Source organism: Capra hircus, chromosome 16 (genome assembly GCF_001704415.2).
Source record: "Capra hircus breed San Clemente chromosome 16, ASM170441v1, whole genome shotgun sequence".
Classification (NCBI taxonomy): Eukaryota; Metazoa; Chordata; class Mammalia; order Artiodactyla; family Bovidae; genus Capra; species Capra hircus.
The window spans coordinates 19473538-19492394 of record NC_030823.1 but is presented as its reverse complement, the minus strand read 5'-3'; the positions used below and the strand labels follow the sequence as shown (position 1 = coordinate 19492394).

The following is an 18857-nucleotide window of genomic DNA, read 5'->3' as shown; positions in this document are numbered from 1 at the left end:
CTTGACTAGACGGACCTTAGTCGGCAAAGTAATGTCTCTGCTCTTGAATATGCTATCTAGGTTGGTCATAATTTTCTTCCAAGGAGTAAGCGTCTTTTAATTTCATGGCTGCAGTCACCATCTGCAGTGATTTTGGAGCCCAGCAAAATAAAGTCTGACACTGTTTCCACTGTTTCCCCATCTATTTCCCATGAAGTGATGGGACCAGATGCCATGATTTTCCTTTTCTGAATGTTGAGCTTTAAGCCAACTTTTTCACTCTCCTCTTTCATTTTCATCAAGAGGCTTTTTAGTTCCTCTTCACTTTCTGCCATAAGGGTGGTGTCATCTGCATATGTGAGGTGATTGATATTTCTCCCGGCAATCTTGATTCCAGCTTGTGTTTCTTCCAGTCGAGCGTTTCTCATGATGTACTCTGCATATAAGTTAAATAAGCAGGGTGACAATATACAGCCTTGACGTACTCCAAGGCATAGAAAAATTAACTTGACCATTTTCTCAAATCTAGTATCTTGTTTTTAAGAAAAACTACCGTCTTCTGAAATAGTACTTTTTTAGCATTATTTAGACTACTTATACATTATTTAGAGAAAAAGTGACATTTTGACTGATTACAGCTAATGTGACTTTTGCTTGATCATTTGGCATTTGTTTTCTGAAAATTAAAAAATTGTCAGGGCTTCCATGGTCTTCCAAAGAAATTGATTGTGTAAATCAGAAGAGGAAAGGATTTGTATTTGCCATTAATTTCTGTTGACTATTTCTTCATGACACTTAGAGGTGAGGGTCCTCCCAGATACAGAGGCAATAAACCTGATTCACCAAAATTTCATAAGATGTTTGGTTCAAAGATCTTGATGCAAAGCTAACCCTTGGTATAGACTGATGCATTCCAAGTTTGCGAATATTTCAATTGAATTGAACTGGGAGAATCCTGAAGTACCCTCCCTCCTGAGTATTGAGCATTAGTGTTCCCATAGTCATCACAAGCGTCCCTAGTAGCTTACCTAGCTCTGACAGAATATTTCACAGTCTAGTAAACATTTGCGAACAAGTCAGGTAGCTAAGTGGTAAAGAAGTCTCCTGCCAATGCAGGAGATGCAGGTTCGATCCCTGGGTGAGGAAGATCCCCTGGAGAAGGAAATGGCAACCCACTCCAGTATTGTTGCCTGGAAAATCTCACGGACAGAGGGGCCTAGCGGGCTGCAGTCCATGGGGTAGCAAAAGAATCGAACACAACTTAGCGACTAAAGAGTAGCAGCAACAGCTGCAGAAATTTACGTTCAGAATGTTCATTCATCTGCCAGAAACTATCATGGAAGAGGAGTAACTGAAAGCGTTCTTTTCACAAAGTTACACTTAGTGAAATGCAAAATTATGTAGAAAGGTAAAACACTTTACCACAAGGTGCCTGCATGTACTATAAAAGCTGGTTTCTGTGTACAAGCTTGATTTTGCAGACATTTATATCCCAGAGCCCAAGTAAGTTTTCTAGTTTTCTATTTCCATAAGTAAACGTTTCTTTATTTTAGAATATTGATTATCATAAAAACGAGTTACTCCAAAAACTCTGGCATGCCTTGGTAAATTTCATTCAATAACTTTAATAAATGCCCAAAGTATAAGGCTTGCAAGAACCAAGGGGACTTTACTTAATAAGTCAGATGTGGACCCCACCGCCTTCAAGGACTGAACAGTCTGGCTAGAGTATTAGCTCATGTACATATACATAGCTGTAGTTTAAGGTAGGAAACATTGTTTTCTCTGAGCAGTGGGAGATTATTCTGGCAGTGGCAATTAGAAGAGACTGCATAAAATGGAGGTGGCATTTCACATGGGTCATAGACTCTCAACTGAATTCTGTCAGTAGGCAATAATTCAACCTAGATTCAAGTAAGTTACATTAAATGGTAATGTTCAGTGCATGTTCAGTCGCTCCAGTCATGTATGACTCTTTGTGACCCTGTCTGTAGCCTGCCAGGTTCCTCTGTCCATGTGGTTCTCCAGGCAAGAATATTGAGGTGGGTGGCCATACCCTGCTCCAGGAGATCTTTTGGACCCAAAGATAGAACCCCCATCTCCTACATCTCCTACGTTGCAGGTGGATTCTTTACCCACTGAGCCACCTGGGAAGCCCAAATGGTAATGTTGTCTGACATATTCCAAAGTAGTACATCTTTCAGAAGTATGAGACATTCTGACCCATTATTTAAAAATTCAGTCTTTATTACCTCCTCAATTTGGAGGTAAAAGAGACAACCATATTTTCCTTGGCTTTTCCATATTCGTGCTCGGCCAATGTACATTACAGCATATAGAATTATGACATTACTGTAAGTCCCCTCTCAACAAGCAAAGTCATGGAGCCTTCACAAAATCTAAGCTGCACTCAGTCTTAAGTCTGTATCAGCCAGCTCAGTCATGTGAGTGAATTGTAGACTCTGCTGAACAAGCGGAACCTCTCAACTTCCGGAGCTGCCTTGGAAAGGGATCTACATTTGATTCCATCTCTTCATTAGAGCAGTAACTTTCTGACTACAGCTGCAATGAAATCCAGATTATAGCTATAAAAAAATCATGATCAGGCACTTTCCCACTGAATTTAATCATCAATTTAGTTGATAAACTGATTAATTCAGTCAAACAGGCAGCTCCATTCTTTTTCTCTAGAGAATTTAAAATAATTGTGAATGGACAGATTGGTTGGATTTATCAACACTCGCTGCTACAAGGAGACAGCCCCTCCTCCCTCTCCTTCCTACGGCCCAGCTCCTGCCATGTTGAATTGCTTACAGAGCCCCAGATACAGGATCTCGTGTGTGCATCTCAAGGCATCTGTGCCTCTTCGGATGTCTTCTCCCAGCAAGGGGCCTGGAAGGCCTTACATGCTGGTTTGGAATTCTCTTTGAATACTGAGGGGAAATCATTTTCCCACATGATCAGTAGACTTTAACCCCTAGCAAATGAAAGCCATATCTTTTTTATTTCTCAGTCCTGTTTTACGGCATAGGGCATGGCATGCGTTACATTTTCAGTAGATGCTTATTAAATGGAGTATAATAAACTAAGTTGAATGAGGTACTATGGTATAGGGAAAAAAGCGATTCTTTTGAGGCAAGCATTTCTTAGTTCAAATATGAGGACTTTACTTTTCATTTACGTTATCTTTGATAAATAACGTTTCTGTGGATCTCAGGTTCTTCAGACCTATATCAGGTTTATGTGACGATTAAACAAGATAAAGTATGTGAAAATATTTGGCATAGCACCCCATATATAACTGAAACAGTCAATAAGCTTGGATGTTCCTGGTAATTTAGATAATAAATTCTATGAGACTTAAGAACCCAACATGTGTTCAAAATAATTTTTAAGATAATAAAATATATTCTCTGTCCTGCCCTTTTCACTCCATTATTCCCTGAAGCTAGTAAAAGAAAGAAACTCAGCACTTATGTTCCAGAATGCTACTGAACTAAAAGTTCCATGTAGAGTCAGAAATCATCAAATAGGACAAAAGGTAAAAAGTCAGTTCAGTAAACAAATTCAAATATTATATATGGTATTGGATGAAGTAGATCTGAAAATGAAAAGTGCATGGACTTCACTTTTAAAAGTTAAGAATATTATGAATACTCATAATAGTATTAATCACTAAAAATGGCAACTATCAAATACCATCCTGGGAAGCATTTCATAGTGTCTGATCAGAGAGGGAATGTGGGATTCTGTCTGCATCTATAGTCTGATCTGATGGGTCCTTTATGTCAGATGCAAGATGCTATCAAGAATAGACCCATATCTCATTGCATTTAATGGAGACATCTAAAAGAATCATTTATTTTGAGTAAGTCTCTCTCTCTTGAGTGTCAATACTAGCTTGATCATTTTTTAAGGGAATTAGAATAATCTTATTGTTGACTCTGTACTAAATATCAGTGCAATTGCAATCAGATTCCAGAAATACATAGTTATAGCTAGGAATCAAGTAAATCAAATCAGTATCAGTTTACTAAGGGCCTACTATTTCATAGATAGCTTCCCTGATAACTCAGTTGGTAAAGCATCTGCCTGCAATGCAGGAGACCCCGATTCTATTCCTGGATTGAGAAGATCTGCTGGAGAAGGAATAGGCTACCCACTCCTGTATTCTTGGGCTTCCGTTGTGGATCAGCTGGTAGAGAATACACCTACAATGAGCGAGACCCGGGTTTGATCCCTAGGTTGGGAAGATACCCTGCAGAAGGGAATAGCTACCCACTCTAGTATTCTGGCCTGAAGAATTCCATGGACTGTATAGTCCATGGGGTCACAAAGAGTCAGACACGACTGAACAACTTTCACTGTGGTGTGAAGAATAAAAGAATATTACAGGGTGCCTCAAATATCATAGATTCTGCTTGAAGAGACAATATCAAAATTTGAACTCAGGTGAAATAAATTTTCTGCAATTTCCCCAAAGCGGTGGCCTGCTACTATAGCTATGTGGGTTTATTACATCGTATAGTACTTTCTCATTCACGTGTGTCTCCTGCATTAGGCTATGAGCCCCTCCATGTAGGAGTTGTCTTATTCTTTGTGTTTCGTTTAGTGTCTTGTGAATTAACATGATTCACAGTCAAGTTTTGTTAATTGTTAAATGAGTGTTTTTGAGTGAATTTAGATAACAATTCAAGAAAGTGTTATCCTAAAAAAAATGCATGATTGATTGCCAAATGAAATGTTGAGGCAACAGTTGTTACCATAGTTTGATTTGTTTTAGTTCAGTAAACATTTGTCCTGTTTCTCAGAGATGACAGAGGCAAAGCTAGGTTCTGCAAATTAGACATGGCGCTTGGCCTCCAGTTTCCAGTTGTATATTTAACTGACATCCGCTCTAATCTGAAAGCTTGAGGCCATACCATAGGATAAGTGTAATGACAGAGACACACACAGATGGGTAAAAAAGATATAAATAAAAAGCACTTGGAAAAATAATGAGCTTAGGAAAGTTTGAAGAAGAGAAAAAACATTTAGATTTAAATGCAGGGAGAACTTTGAAGGGAGAAAGCGTAGGCTCTCAGAGATGGTGGAATTAGGAACCATGAAAAGGAGGCTTTTTCAAGTGGGTAGAACCCATTGTCTCACGTGTTAGCTCATATACACAGACCTGGTGACTGGCACTTCTTAAAATCTGAAGAAATTAAACAAATAGGGGAAGGATGATGGCAGTGCCAGGGAAGCTAAGATGTGACAGCAGTTCTCCCAAATAGAAATTTAGAAACCTTCCTGAATAATTTGCTCTCTGAAAAGATTAACTTTCCTCCCAATGTGAGAATGTCCTCATTCACATACACTCAGAACATTCTAATATCTACCTGAATTGCATAAAATCACCCCCGCCACCTTTCAGGTACCATTTGTTTAGAATAATGAAGAGGTAAAAAAAGAATAATAAGAAGAAGCATTTAAATGAGCTGTTTAGGGATATAGAAGTGATATCACCGGAATCACAGACCCTCGAGGCATTAGCTAAAGCACGGAACACACAGTGGAGAAGCGAGTCATCTTTGAAGTGGGAAGTACCGAGATGGCCAAGAGAAAGTCCGTGGATGTGGGCTGACCTGAGAAAGTCAGTGGGCTTCTAAGTCACAAGAGGCTCAGGGGTTTTTAATGAGTTTTTGAAATGAAAATGAGCGCTTTATTCTTACGTGCTGTGACACCTTTAAAGCCAGCAGAATCACTCTAAGGAAAAATTTAGCTTTCCTATTAACTACCCAGAAAATTCCTACTTGTTATTTAGAAATGACCTTGATTTATACCCTTATTATATCGATATTATCTTTATCACATTGACAGTGTTGAGATGAAAGGAGCTTGTACTGCCGTGTGTGGTATTTCGTGTCTGTTTCCTGACACTCTACACCAGGCATTCTCCTAGCACCCTACCATCATGCCCCCTGTGCTGTGAGACCCTGGCTAAATTACTTTACTTCTCTGTGCCCTGGGCCTTTTATCTGTTAAGCAGAGATGATAATAATAGTAAATTGAACAGCTGACAGTTTTCAGTTGCTTACTGTGGGCAGGCTTTGTACCAAGTGTTTTTACACAAACAATCTTTAAATAAAATCTTCAAAAAACCTTTGAGGTAAATAATCTAATCGCAGTTCTTGAAGGTAAGGAAATTGCGGCCAAGGGAGCTTAAGTAACATGCCAACGGTTAGGAAAAGCCCTTCTCAGACATTGACAAGATATGGTATTAAGTTGGCTCTTCGAGAGAACTAGTTGGGAAAACAGAAATGGTGGTGTCAGACGTTAGGGTTAGTTGAGGACTCAAGCAGATCAGGCCAACAGAACCAAAGCTTCATCTAATACTTCAGCTTCCACAGTGGGAAAAGTTCTACCTGCCTTTAGCAAAGAAATATCTTCAGCTGCCAAAACCACCTGCATGGATTAACCCTGTTGTTTGCTGTTTGCTGATTCATCTCATTATAATTTGTAGTTTTTTGTTCCATGCTGATTGTAAAAATAAAGTCCAACATAAATGAGAGGCATAGAGAAGACAGTTTCCAGCCAATGGGAGATAATCATCACCAGTATTTGTTGCATGGTTTCCATACTTTTCAGCAAACACCTCTGCATGGTCATTGACTTGGAGATATTAATTTAGTTACCATGAAGATGGAGAAGGAAATGGCAACGCATTCCAGTATTATTGCCTGGAGCATTCCATGGACAGTGGAGCCTGATGGGGTACACAATCCATGGGGTCACAAGAGTCGGACATGACTGAGTGACTAACACACACACACACACACACACACACACACACCATGAAGAAAAGTAAAACAGGATGAGAAGTTGGAGAATGAAGGGGGTTGCTTTTCAGATAGAACATATCCATAGATATTTGGATAAAGCTTGTTTTTTTTAGTTACATTATTAATTTCTATTCTTTGTGATACTGTAAGTAGAAAAGGTGGCCTATGTGTTTAGAATATTTTAAACATTCCACAGAAATTTTAAGGTAGGTATTTTCTATTTAGATTATGAATGCTAGTTTGGTATCAGTCTATGTTGTTTGGTATTAATGTCTCCATTAATAGCTCAGAATCAGTCAGGAACCATGGATCCTCTTACTAAAAAAGCACACACATTCTGCATTTGGTTTCATGCGGCTCCTGGCCCACCTGAATAGTGAAAGTCGTTCAGTCATGTCCAACTCTTTGTGACCCCTGTGGCCTTCCAGGCTCCCCTGTTCATGGAATTCTCCAGGCAAGAATACTCGAGTGGGTTTCCATTCTCTTCTCCAGGGGATCTTCTCAACCCAGGGATCAAACCCCAGTCTCCTGCATTGCAGGCAGCTTCTTTACCATTTGAGCCGCCAGGGAAGCCCTGAAGGCTCCCACTATCTCCTCCATGTCCCCACCTCCCCTTCTCTCCCCCCCACCCCCCATTCACTACAGTTCATCCACACTTGCTCTCCTCTGAGGGCCCTGGAGAGTCTTAGCTGGCAAGGCAGTTGGTCCCTGAGTTCCCTGGAAACCCCTGACACACAGCTTCCCTCCCTCAAGGAGCTTCAGAGGGGAAGCCTTTATTGGCCTATAACCTGGCACGGAGGAAACACATAGGAAACAGTGCCGGCAGCAGCCACCAGTTACCTGGGTATAGCAGAATAAAGCAGGTTGGGCAGAAGTAGGTGTGGACTTGACCTCTCAGAAAGGCACAGACAGCACAGATTCTTCAGAAGCTGTCGGGAGCTGCACACTGGCAGACAGGTCACTGTATCCAAGGGCTGGAGCCTTTGACCACAGGTAACCTGAGGTTGATGGATGCAGAGTAAAGAGCCTCCCGAGCAGGTAGGTAGTGGGGTAGCGGGCATGGGGACCAGGAGTAGCTGATGCTTGAAGAATGTCAGCCCACAGTGTTAGAGAGGGACCTGGTGACTAGATCCAGTTTAGCATCTGGGGCAGTCTGGGCAATGACCTAAAATATCAGAAGGTTTATAACAATGCAGGGTATGTCCAGAATTAAGCAAGGGTTCGATTCCCAGGACACAAGCATTGCGTTCGGTGCACTGAATTGTAACGTAACGTCGCCCTCGCTGAAGTCAGGATCGTTCCAAAGGGAAGGGAAATGGGCTTGAGATGGGCTAGGGTGTCACATGACCAAAGAAATGAGAGAGAAGGTGCCAGAACTAAAAACGGTCAGGGTGTGAAGGACATACCGAATGCAAAGGGTTTTCATGCGCAAGATGGGGCTTTGAAATTAAACCATGAAGAACAAGGATGTAATGTGATCCTAGAAGTTACAAAATAAATTTATGTTCAACAGTAGTTGACATTGTGCATATTGGCACAGAAGGGAAAGAGCTAGATACTGATGTTTACTTGTTCAGTTAATACGCTGAGACATACTGACACCAAATAAAGGGGAATAGAGGGTAATTTGGATCTAGCAGGGGGTTCACACAGGGCTGGGTTTGCACTGCTTGCTCCTCCAGTGACACCACAGACCCGCTTCATCTCTGTGCAGCTGATGCCCTGTCCAGCCTTATATTTTTCTAACTGACAGTGAGTGTTCTTGCCAAATGCCAGGGCCCATAGTCACATCTGTTTGTCTCTCTCTGCAGCTTGTCTGAGGCTGCTCGGGAACACATTTTATCCAGGGGGCAGCTTTCAGGAGGCCTAATTCTCTGAAAAGCTCTATTTGTAAATGCGTATACCGCAAAGGGACAAGTTGTTATTGTCTCTCCTTTTAATATTATTGTGTTTGACACTGCCTGTTTCAGCCCTTGTCAAAAGCCAGGTTCTCAGGTCCTCCCTAAGATTTTTTGTTTCTGCTTTGTGTTTGTTTGTTTGTTTGTTTTACTTTTTTTTCCCTCTGGATAAAATGCCCCATTTCCTCCCACCACCTCACTTACAAGGATGATAGCAATCTGCTATATTTAAAATGAATAACCAACAAGGACCTGCTGTACAGCACAGGGACCTCTGCTCGATGTTATTTGGCAGCCTGGATGGGAGGGGAGTTTGGGGGAGAATGGATTCATGTACATGTATCCCTGAGTCCCTTCACTGTGCCCCTGAAACTATCACAACAGTGTTAATTGGCTATACTCCAGTACAAAATAAAGTTTTAAAAAGATTTTTTTAAATGTTAAAAAAAGAAAAAAAAAGAAATGATGAGATAAACCAAGTGAAGTCTGTTTCAAAAGCAAAACAAAATGAAAAGATTTGTTTGTGAGCTCTGCTTTTGGATATTTAACAGGAAAATTTTCATGAGTACAGTGGGAAATGATGTTTCAAATCATAACTCAGTGGACTTTGCTTATTTAATCCATCACAGAAAAGCGTTATTTCTTTATCCTTTCCACTTAAAGATACATGTGTGTCTACACCTAATATTTTAAGGTGTCATCAGTCGTAAAGTGATCAGGTTCTGACTTTTCTCCTCGCTTTTCCACCCAAGCCAAGGCTCTAACTGAAACAGATAGACTGATAGAGCTGATTGGTAATTTCCTTAGAAAAAGCGCTTAACATTTTTGAACAATTTTGAGTCTGTTCATAGGACAGTGTATGGTCGTTTTTCAAAACACCACAGCAGAAAAACAAACAAAACCCAAAAATTGCCGGCTAACACCTTGAATGATAATCCGTGTGTTCTGCTTTGCAAAGACGAATGACTCATTTAGGCTAAAGCAACTAGGCTGCCTTTGAGATGTTCATTGATTTTTAAATTAAAAAATAACTGCTCTGTTTTACATTAAGAGTGGCAGCTAAATGACGGAGTGGACCTTACTTAGTGTTATTTGTAGCAACTCTATTGCACCTCTCTGAAGGGGGGCGGGGAGGGGGACATGCTTCAACAAGGTAATCTTAGTGATCAATAATCCCGATCTCTCAATGTGCTGTAGCAGGTAGTCAATTCTTGATAGAATTACTGAAATACAGCTGGCTGTTTTTCTCATGGCGCAGGTCTTTGGGTTCAGTGTACTGACTTTATTAACTTTATTCTCCTTGAAAGGTTTGTCTCTTTTACTTTATGTAGCTATGTTGGGGGTAGGGGAGGGGAGCTGAAGGAAAACAACCTATCCCACTTGTTCTGTAAAGACACCCACAAAGGGAATTGAGGGCCCAGCAGACGAGAAAAAGGCTTAGAAGAGGGCATTGTTCTTGAGATTTGTTTTTCGCTCTCTTTGCAAGCAGACCTTCCTAATAAATTTGAACAGTGTAAAAAAATTAAAAGTTTTAAAGGCAACATTGACTTGGGAGAGTGATTTTTTTCAAACAATTAGAAGACTCCAGTTCCATACAACTAGTACAAGAATACTGTAAGTAGAAGTCAGCCTTCTTAAGAGTCACAAAGAGCAACTATTAATACTATGTATCAAACCCTCAAATATTTCTTCTAATGATTTCTAAAAAGGTATTTTGGCTAATTTTTTTAAGTGCAGTTTGAACTTTAAAAATAATCAAAAACAAGCTTAGTTTTTCAAATAATCCAGAATTAGAACTTTTCATTGACTGCCTTCCTACCCCTGCCCTACCTTCCTACCCCTTCCTCACTCAGACATGTTCACACAAAGAAGCTTCACTGCGTGGCCATTTGATATTATTCTTCATTATAACAGGGACTAATACCTTGGGAAGAGCTGTGTGTCTGAACTACCCGTAAACCTGGTTACCCTCCCAACCCCAGTTCATCAGCATTCCATGAATCTGACCAGCTTTCTTCTGCTCTATGACCTTTCAAGACTCTGCTGCTGCTGCTGCTAAGTCACTTCAGTCGTGTCCAACTCTGTGTGACCCCACAGACAGCAGCCCATCAGGCTCCCCCATCCCTGGGATTCTCCAGGCAAGAACACTGGAGTGGGTTGCCATTTCCTTCTCCAATGCATGAAAGTGAAAAGTGAAAGTGAAGTCACTCAGTCGTGTCCGACTCTTTGAGACCCCATGGACTGCAGCCTTCCAGGTTCCTCCCTCCATAGGATTTTCCAGGCAAGAGTACTGGAGTGGAGTGCCATTTCATGACTCTACATCAGCTATAAAATCCAGACGGCTTCCCGGGACATGTATGACACACACGGCCCATGGTCCAGCCCAGTGTTCTTCTTCCATCATGTGAGACAGGCCCTTCTGCACACTGCTCCCCAGACATCCTGAAGTTACTCATAATTCTCAGAACAGAGCAAACTCTTTACCATTTAGGAATACTTTCAGCAATCAGTATAGAAAACCTGTCCAGCAGTGGCTTAATTTAAGAATATTCATTACGTTTTAACTGGAGGATCAGAAGTATAGAGTCCATGTGCTGGTTTTTGCCGCTCGCTCAGCGAAGAGCCACACTGCAGAATTCAGATTCCCACTTTCTTCCTGACTCTAGAATGTTTCTTTCCCCTTCTCCTCAGCTGGTCCTGGTGTCAGAGCCTGTCAGGTACATACTGTGCGCAAGGTCAGCTACTCCAGTTTTGTTTCTAGGGGGGAGGTTCCAAGAGGGATCAAAGATGTTGGAGGATAATGTACCAAAAGATGAAGTCAGGTCTCTCTTACAGATATAAAATGAATACGCTTTTGAGATTTTCTTTAACTCATCGATTAATGAGGGAACCAGGCAGATGTTATAATGGGCTCAAAGAAAAATGAAAGACGCACACACGTATGTGAAGTAAGGAAGACTGGATAACTGTGCAGATGGATACAAACTGGCTTTTCCCACAGGAGGAGGATTATCCTTCCCTAGGACAGAATTCATCTGTATAACTACAGACGAGAATTATTCTCTGTTGTCTTCAGTTATCTGTTACTTAGCGCCCACAGACTCAGAATCACGTGACCAGAAAGGTGTACCCTATAGTTTTCTACTGAAGCACAGATTTCTTTTCCCTACAAAGAAAAATGATATATTCAGTAAACATGTTTAGGTTTGTCATAAAGACTAAATGCTGTAATCTCTAATAATATTAAGAAAGTTCATTGTGCCTGCCACTCCCACTGCTGTTCCTAATTATTTTATATACTTACGACTTAATCTCCTCACTTGGATTTAAAACTCTTGCAGTAATAAGAACTAAACATTCCATTTCCTTTTGTATCTTCCACCTCCTTTTTCCTACTCTTCTCATTTCACCCCCTCTATAAGGTCTTATGCTAAGTCAGTAGTGAATACTAATAACTGCTTGCCAAATAGGTGAATTCATTAATTTTTTATAAAAATGATGCTGGCTTTATAAAAAGGACATAATTTTCAATTTTTACAATTTCTATATAGTTTTTAAAAATAGCTATGATTGTAACTATTTTTTTTCTTGGCAATATGAGCCAAAACCCACACCTCAAAATCCAATAAAGGGATTTGCCTGGTGGTCGAGTGGTTAAGACTCTGCCCTGCCAATGCAGGAGGTGTGCATTCAGTCCCTGGTTGGGAAACTAACATCCCACATGCTGCACAGCACAGTCAAGAGATAAAAGATTTTTTTTAAAGCAATAAAAATACCACAGTTATGCATGTTCAGAAACACTTCAACATATATATATATGTGTGTGTGTATACATATTTCTGGAGAAGGCAATGGCACCCCACTCCAGTACTCTTGCCTGGAAAATCCCATGGAGGGAGGAGCCTGGAAGGCTACAGTCCATGGGGTCACTGAGGCGACTTCACTTTCACTTTTCACTTTCATGCATTGGAGAAGGAAATGGCAACCCACTCCAGTGTTCTTGCCTGGAGAATCCCAGGGACGGCAGAGCCTGGTGGGCTGCCATTCTATGGGGTCGCACAGAGTCGGACACGACTGAAGTGACTTAGCAGCAGCAGCAGCAGCTTACATATTTCTGCAAAGTTATTCGTTAGTTGAGTGAACTAATTTTTTAAGTATTTTAATAATTATATTTATCCCATAAAAGAGAACCAGTATGTACTCAATACAAAAGGGAAGAGAAAACTAGATAAATATTTACCCACTTGTTTTTACCTATATTGATAGATTATACACCCTTTGGATTAGCCAGATCACTAATTGTACTTTGTGTGTTATAGATAGACTCTATATCAAGTAATTTTACTCTCCAGCTCCAATTTTTCATTATATCTAAATACATGGGTGTAAATGTATATTTTTTTTAATTTTTTTTTTACCTGAAATAATTTTTTCCTTTTACATTTTTCTCTAAAATATCTAGTTTTCAAATCGGACCCTATAAAACTGCAGGATACTACCACATATTTTTCTGAATTACTAAAATGTCATGTTTCCTGATAAACTTGCTTTATTTATTTCTGCTTCATGACCCCTAGACACCATCCTAACCCCATGTCAGGGATTATAATCCAGAAAATTAACACAAGAGTCCCCTATAGCCTGAAATTTTTGAAGGCTTTAAAATTTTTTCCATCTTATTAGTTTGTCTTCATTTCCAATTGAACCATTTCTAATTGTACTAAAACTCTTAAATTTAGGAGTCCATGGTTAAACAAAAAAACCTAATTCGGACTTACTCCAAGAAAAACAGAAGGTCTGCTTCACAGTTCTTATAAATCATGTCTTTACAGAGGTAATCCAATATCATGTTAGCCTGTCTAGTATCAGTAGACCAGCATTAATGCATTCAAATTATGTTTCCTCACCTAGCTAATAAATAACTAAAGAATTCTAATCATGTGAATTATAAGGAAGAACATCACTGTTTCCTTCTATCTACGTAAAATGTTTTAAGAGAATTCACTGCCATATAATATCCTAAAAGAAATTGATCATCCTTTTCCTGTAATAAATGTTGTTCTGACGGTAAAGCATTAGTAACCAATTGATAACCTAGCAACAATATTGTGATCTCTTTAGATAATTAATCTTAGCTATTTTCCTGTCAGAAGCAACAGTGCTTGATTTTATGTTGAGCCAGAAAGATTGCCAGTTTTGAAAATTAAAAAGCATTCCTTTTATATTATTCATTCCAGTAACAATTTATGATGGCGCATTTAGCGGCTGAACGCTTGTCAACAAACGTAATTATGTTTCGATATAAACAAGATTGGTGGTTTGGCTAGGCTGCTCCATCTTTGTTGAGAATGTTTTGATTTAGGTTCAGATTATACAAGCTGTGTATTTATGTGTCATTTTTTTCCTCCTTTGTTAATAGTTTTTTCTGATAATTACTTGTAGGCAAACAAGCATGCATTTAGGATCTCTGTGCACAGGAGATATCAAACGGAGAAGAAAAGCCGCACCTTTGCCTGGACCTACAACAGCAGGTAAAAGAAAGAGGGCTCGGGGCAGAGCACACATATAAACTTTATACATCATCAAGAGTGAAACACGGATAATCCTTAACTTGCACTGAGGAAGAAGCACACTTGTAAGAAACCAGTAAAGCAAATCATTTGCCTTTGGTGTCAGGATGTATTGAGCGTTCCTTTCGGGCAGCCAATCACTAAAGTACTTACTTGCTGTTGTTGTTTAGTTGCTAAGTCCTGTCCAAATCTTTTACAACGCCATGGACTGTAGCCCACTACACTCCTCTGGCCATGGGATTTGTCAAGCAAGAATACTAGAGTGGATAGCCATTTCCTTCTTCAGACGATCTCTCCAACCCAGGGATCAAACCTGCATCTCCTGCATTGGCAAGCGGATTCTTTACTACTGAGCCCAAGTACTTCCTACACACTTGCACGCTGGAGCTTCTCAGGTGGTGCTAGTGGTAAAGAACCCAGCTGCCAGTGCAGGAGGGGCAGGTTCAATCCCTGGGTCGGGAAGATGCCCTGGAGAAGGGCACAGCAGCACACTCCAGTATTCTTGCTTGGAGAATTCCATGGACAGAGGAGCCTGGTGGGCTAAAGTCCATGTGGTCACAAAGAGACAGACATAACTTAAACAACTTAGCACGTACGCACACATACCTGCAAAGCTTTGAGGTTTTAGAATTTGGTTTTGTTTGAGGTATTGTAGAATACAGAAACTTCAAAGGCTGTTTTTGGCTTCAAGAAAATTATAGACTTGGAAAAACAAAGCATAAATAGATGAAAAGGCAGATAACCCCAGAAGAAATTAATAATAATTATTTCTAAAGTACTGAAGCACTCTCAAAACACAAGACCCATGTTTCAATAGATGGCAGCCTGGCCATGAATGCAGCAGTCTGGTTCCTAGACCCAGTTCTGCCGCAATCTTAGATTGATCTTTCCTTACTTAGACAAGTTAGAATTTGAATAAAAAATCTCTCATCATTTCCACCTCAAAATCCATGTCATTCGAAAGAATGTAGCATAGGGAAAACCACAAGTGTTGAGCCAAGACAAGACACTAGATCAGAGGGAACAGGAGGCCTTCCTGAAAGAGAGCAAAGACCTAAGCATGGTTGGGATGGATGTAAATAAGATTAGCGTGTATTACAAGGTCTCATGCAAGAGCAGTGGTAAGGGAGGCAGAGATGAAGACCTGTGATAGGAGGCAGCCAACTGGTTATTAAAGGATAGACACCTCCATGGGAATAAGGGCTTCCCTAGTGGCTCAGTTGGTAAGGAATCTGCCTGCAGTGCAGGAGACCCAGGTTTGATCCCTGGGTAGGGAAGATCCCTTGGAGAAGGGAGTGGCTACCCACTCTGGTACTCTAGCCTGGAGAATTCCATCGACAGAAGAGCCTGGCAGGCTACAGTCCTTGGGATCACAAAGAGTTGGACACAACTGTGCAACTAACTTTCACTTTCAGTTCAGTTCAGTTCAGTCACTCAGTCGTGTCTGACTCTTTGCAACCCCATGAACTGGCATGCCAGGTTTCCCTGTCCATCACCAGCTCCCAGAGTTTAGTCAAACTCATGTTCGTTGAGTCAGTGATGCCATCAACCATCTCATCCTCTGTCATCCCCTTCTCCTCCTGCCCTCAATCTTTCCCAGCATCAGGGTCTTTTCCAGTGAGTCAGTGCTTCACATCAGGTGGCCAAAGTATCAGAGATGCAGTTTCAGCATCAGTCCTTCCAGTGAACACCCAGGACTGATTTCCTTTAGGATGACTGGTTGGATCTCCTTGCAGTCCAAGGGACTCTCAAGAGTCTTGTCCAACACCACAGTTCAAAAGTATCAATTCTTCAGCGCTCAGTTTTCTTTATAGTCCAACTCTCACATCCATACATGACTACTGGAAAAACCATAGTCTTGACTAGATGGACCTTTGTTGGCAAAGTAATGTCTCTGCTTTTTAATATGCTGTCTAGATTGGTCTTAACCTTTTGCCCAAGGAATAAGCATCTTTTAATTTCATGGCTGCAGTCACCATCTTCAGTGATTTTTGAGTGCCCCCCCAAAAAAGTCTCTTGCTGTTTTGACTGCTTCCCCATTTATTTGCCATGAAGTGATAGAACTGGATGCCATGATCTTAGTTTTCTGAATGTTGAGCTTTAAGCCAACTTTTTCACTCTCCCCTTTCACTTTCTTTGCTTTCTGCCATAAGGGTGGTATCATCTGCATATCTGAGGTTATTGATATTTCTCCCAGAAATCTTGATTCCAGCTTGTGCTTCATCTTGCCCAGCATTTGGCATGATGTACTTTGCATATAAGTTAAATAATCAGGGTGACAATATATAGCCTTGACGTACTCCTTTCCCGATTTGGAACCAGTCTGTTGTTCCATATCCAGTTCTAACTGTTGCTTCTTGACCTGCATACAGATTTCTCACAAGGCAGGTCAGGTGGTCTGGTATTCCCATCTCTTTAAGAATTTTCCACAGCTTGTTGCGATCTACACAAAGATTTTGGCATAGTCAATAAAGCAGAAGTAGATACCAAAAAAAAAAAAAAATCTTTCACTTTCAATATGGAAATAAACCACAATGAACCATAGTAGGTCTGTGATTCAGCAAAATGACTCTGAGAAATGTTTTCCATGTAGATACTGAACAGTTGGGCTTCCCTGGTTGCTCAGTGCTAAAGAATCCTCCTGCAGTGCAGAAGATGTTTTCTTTGATCCCTGGGTCAGGAAGATCCCTTGGAGAAGGAAATGGCTACTCACTCCAGTATTCTTGCCTAGAAAATCCCAAGGATGGAGGAGCCTGGCAGGCTACGGTCCTTGAAGTTGTAAAAGATTCCGACACAACTTACCCACTAAACAATAGGAACACAAGATCAATTACAAAGTTACTATTATAGCTTTGGCCTATTGCCTGGGATCCTTAACCATTCAGATTTATAAACCGTCTCTCTCAGCTTCATTTGGGAATTCTTTCATTGGAAGAGTTATTTTGGACATGATGAATTATACAATATGAAGATAAGATTTGTATCAACAGGAGAGTAAGCAGTGAGAAGGGGAAAATATAGACATAAATACCGATATAGATAGATACCTTGACATGATTTCAAAGGAAATAAAAGATATGAAGCTTGAATTCTCTGTTTCAGAGACCTTTTCCATAGTTCAACACTAAAAAATTGAAGAATAACTTAAAATTGGAGCACCCATAATGCAGTTGTTCATTCACATAAAAGGTTACCTTATGAAATTATGCATGTAGTTACAAGTTTAATATCTGATCTTCATCCTCTAATTTTGTTGAATTTTTGGAATTTGGAAGTAGGAAGCACCTACATGCAGAATATGTTTATATGGATGGAGGTTCATAGCATTGTACAGGAGGCGGTATCCAAAACCATCCCAAAGAGAAAGAAATGCAAGAAGACAAGTGGTTGTCTGAGGAGGCCTTATAAATAGCCAAGAAAAGAAAAGGAGAAAGGGCAAGATACACCCAACTGAATGCAGAGTTCCTGAGAATAGCAAGGACAGGTAAGAAAGCCTGCTTAAGTGAAAAATACAGAGAAATACAGGAAAACAGTAGAATGGGAAAGACTAGAGATCTCTTCACGGAGAAGGCCATGGCACCCCACTCCAGGACTCTTGCCTGGAAAGTCCCGTGGACGGAGGAGCCTGGTAGGCTGCAGTCCATGAGGTCGCCAAGAGTTGACTTCACTTTCTTATTTCAGTTTCATGCATTGGAGAGGAAATGGCAATCCACTCCAGTGTTCTTGCCTAGAGAGTCCCAGGGACGGGGGAGCCTGGTGGGAGGCCATCTATGGAGTCGCACAAAGTCGGACATGACTGAAGCGACTTAGCAACAGCAGCAGCAGAGATCTCTTCAGGAAAATTGCACATATCAAGGGAACATTTCATGCAAAGATGGGCTCAATAAAGGACAGAAATGGCAAAGACCATCAGAAGCAGAAGAGAATAAGAAGAGTTGGCACATACAGAAGAACTGTACAAAAAAGCTCTTAGTGACCCAGATAGCCATGATGGTGTGGTCACTCACCTAGAGCCAGACATCCTGGAATGTGAAGTCAAGTGGGCCTTAGGAAGCATCACTATAAACAGAGCTAGGGGAGGTGATGGAATTCCAGCTGACCTGTTTCAGATCCTAAAAGATGATGCTGTTAAAAGCTGCACTCAATATGTCAACAAATGGAAAACTCAGCAATGTCCACAGGACTGGAAAAGGTCAGTTTTCTTTCCAATCCCAAAGAAGGGCAATGCCAAAGAATGTTCAGACTACCATACAATTGCACTCATTTCACATGCTAGAAAAGTAATGCTCAAAATCCTTCAAGATAGGCTTTAACAGTATGTAAACCAAGAACTTCCAGATGTTCAAGCTGGATTTAGAAAAGGCAGAGGAACTAGAGATCAAATTGCCAACATCCACTGGATATAAAAAGCAAGGGAATTCCAGAAAAACATCTGCTTCATTGACTATGCTATAGCCTTTGTATGGATCACATCAAACTGTGGAAAATTCTTCAAGAGATGGGAATACCAGACCACCTTACCTACCTCCTGAGAAACATGTATGCAGATCAAGAAGCAACAGTTAGAACCAGACATGGAACAATGGAAC

At 40.6% G+C, this 18857-nt stretch overlaps 1 protein-coding gene across 1 annotated transcript in view; it reads left to right on the top strand.

The window, feature by feature from the left end:
• GPATCH2 (G-patch domain containing 2) overlaps nucleotides 1–18857 on the top strand; it is a 202139-nt gene that overhangs the window by 165354 nt on the left and 17928 nt on the right. Inside the window, exon 9 of the mRNA XM_005690474.3 lies at nucleotides 14141–14229. Within this exon, the coding sequence (XP_005690531.1) occupies nucleotides 14141–14229 (89 nt within the window). The remainder of the gene's footprint in view (nucleotides 1–14140; nucleotides 14230–18857) is intronic.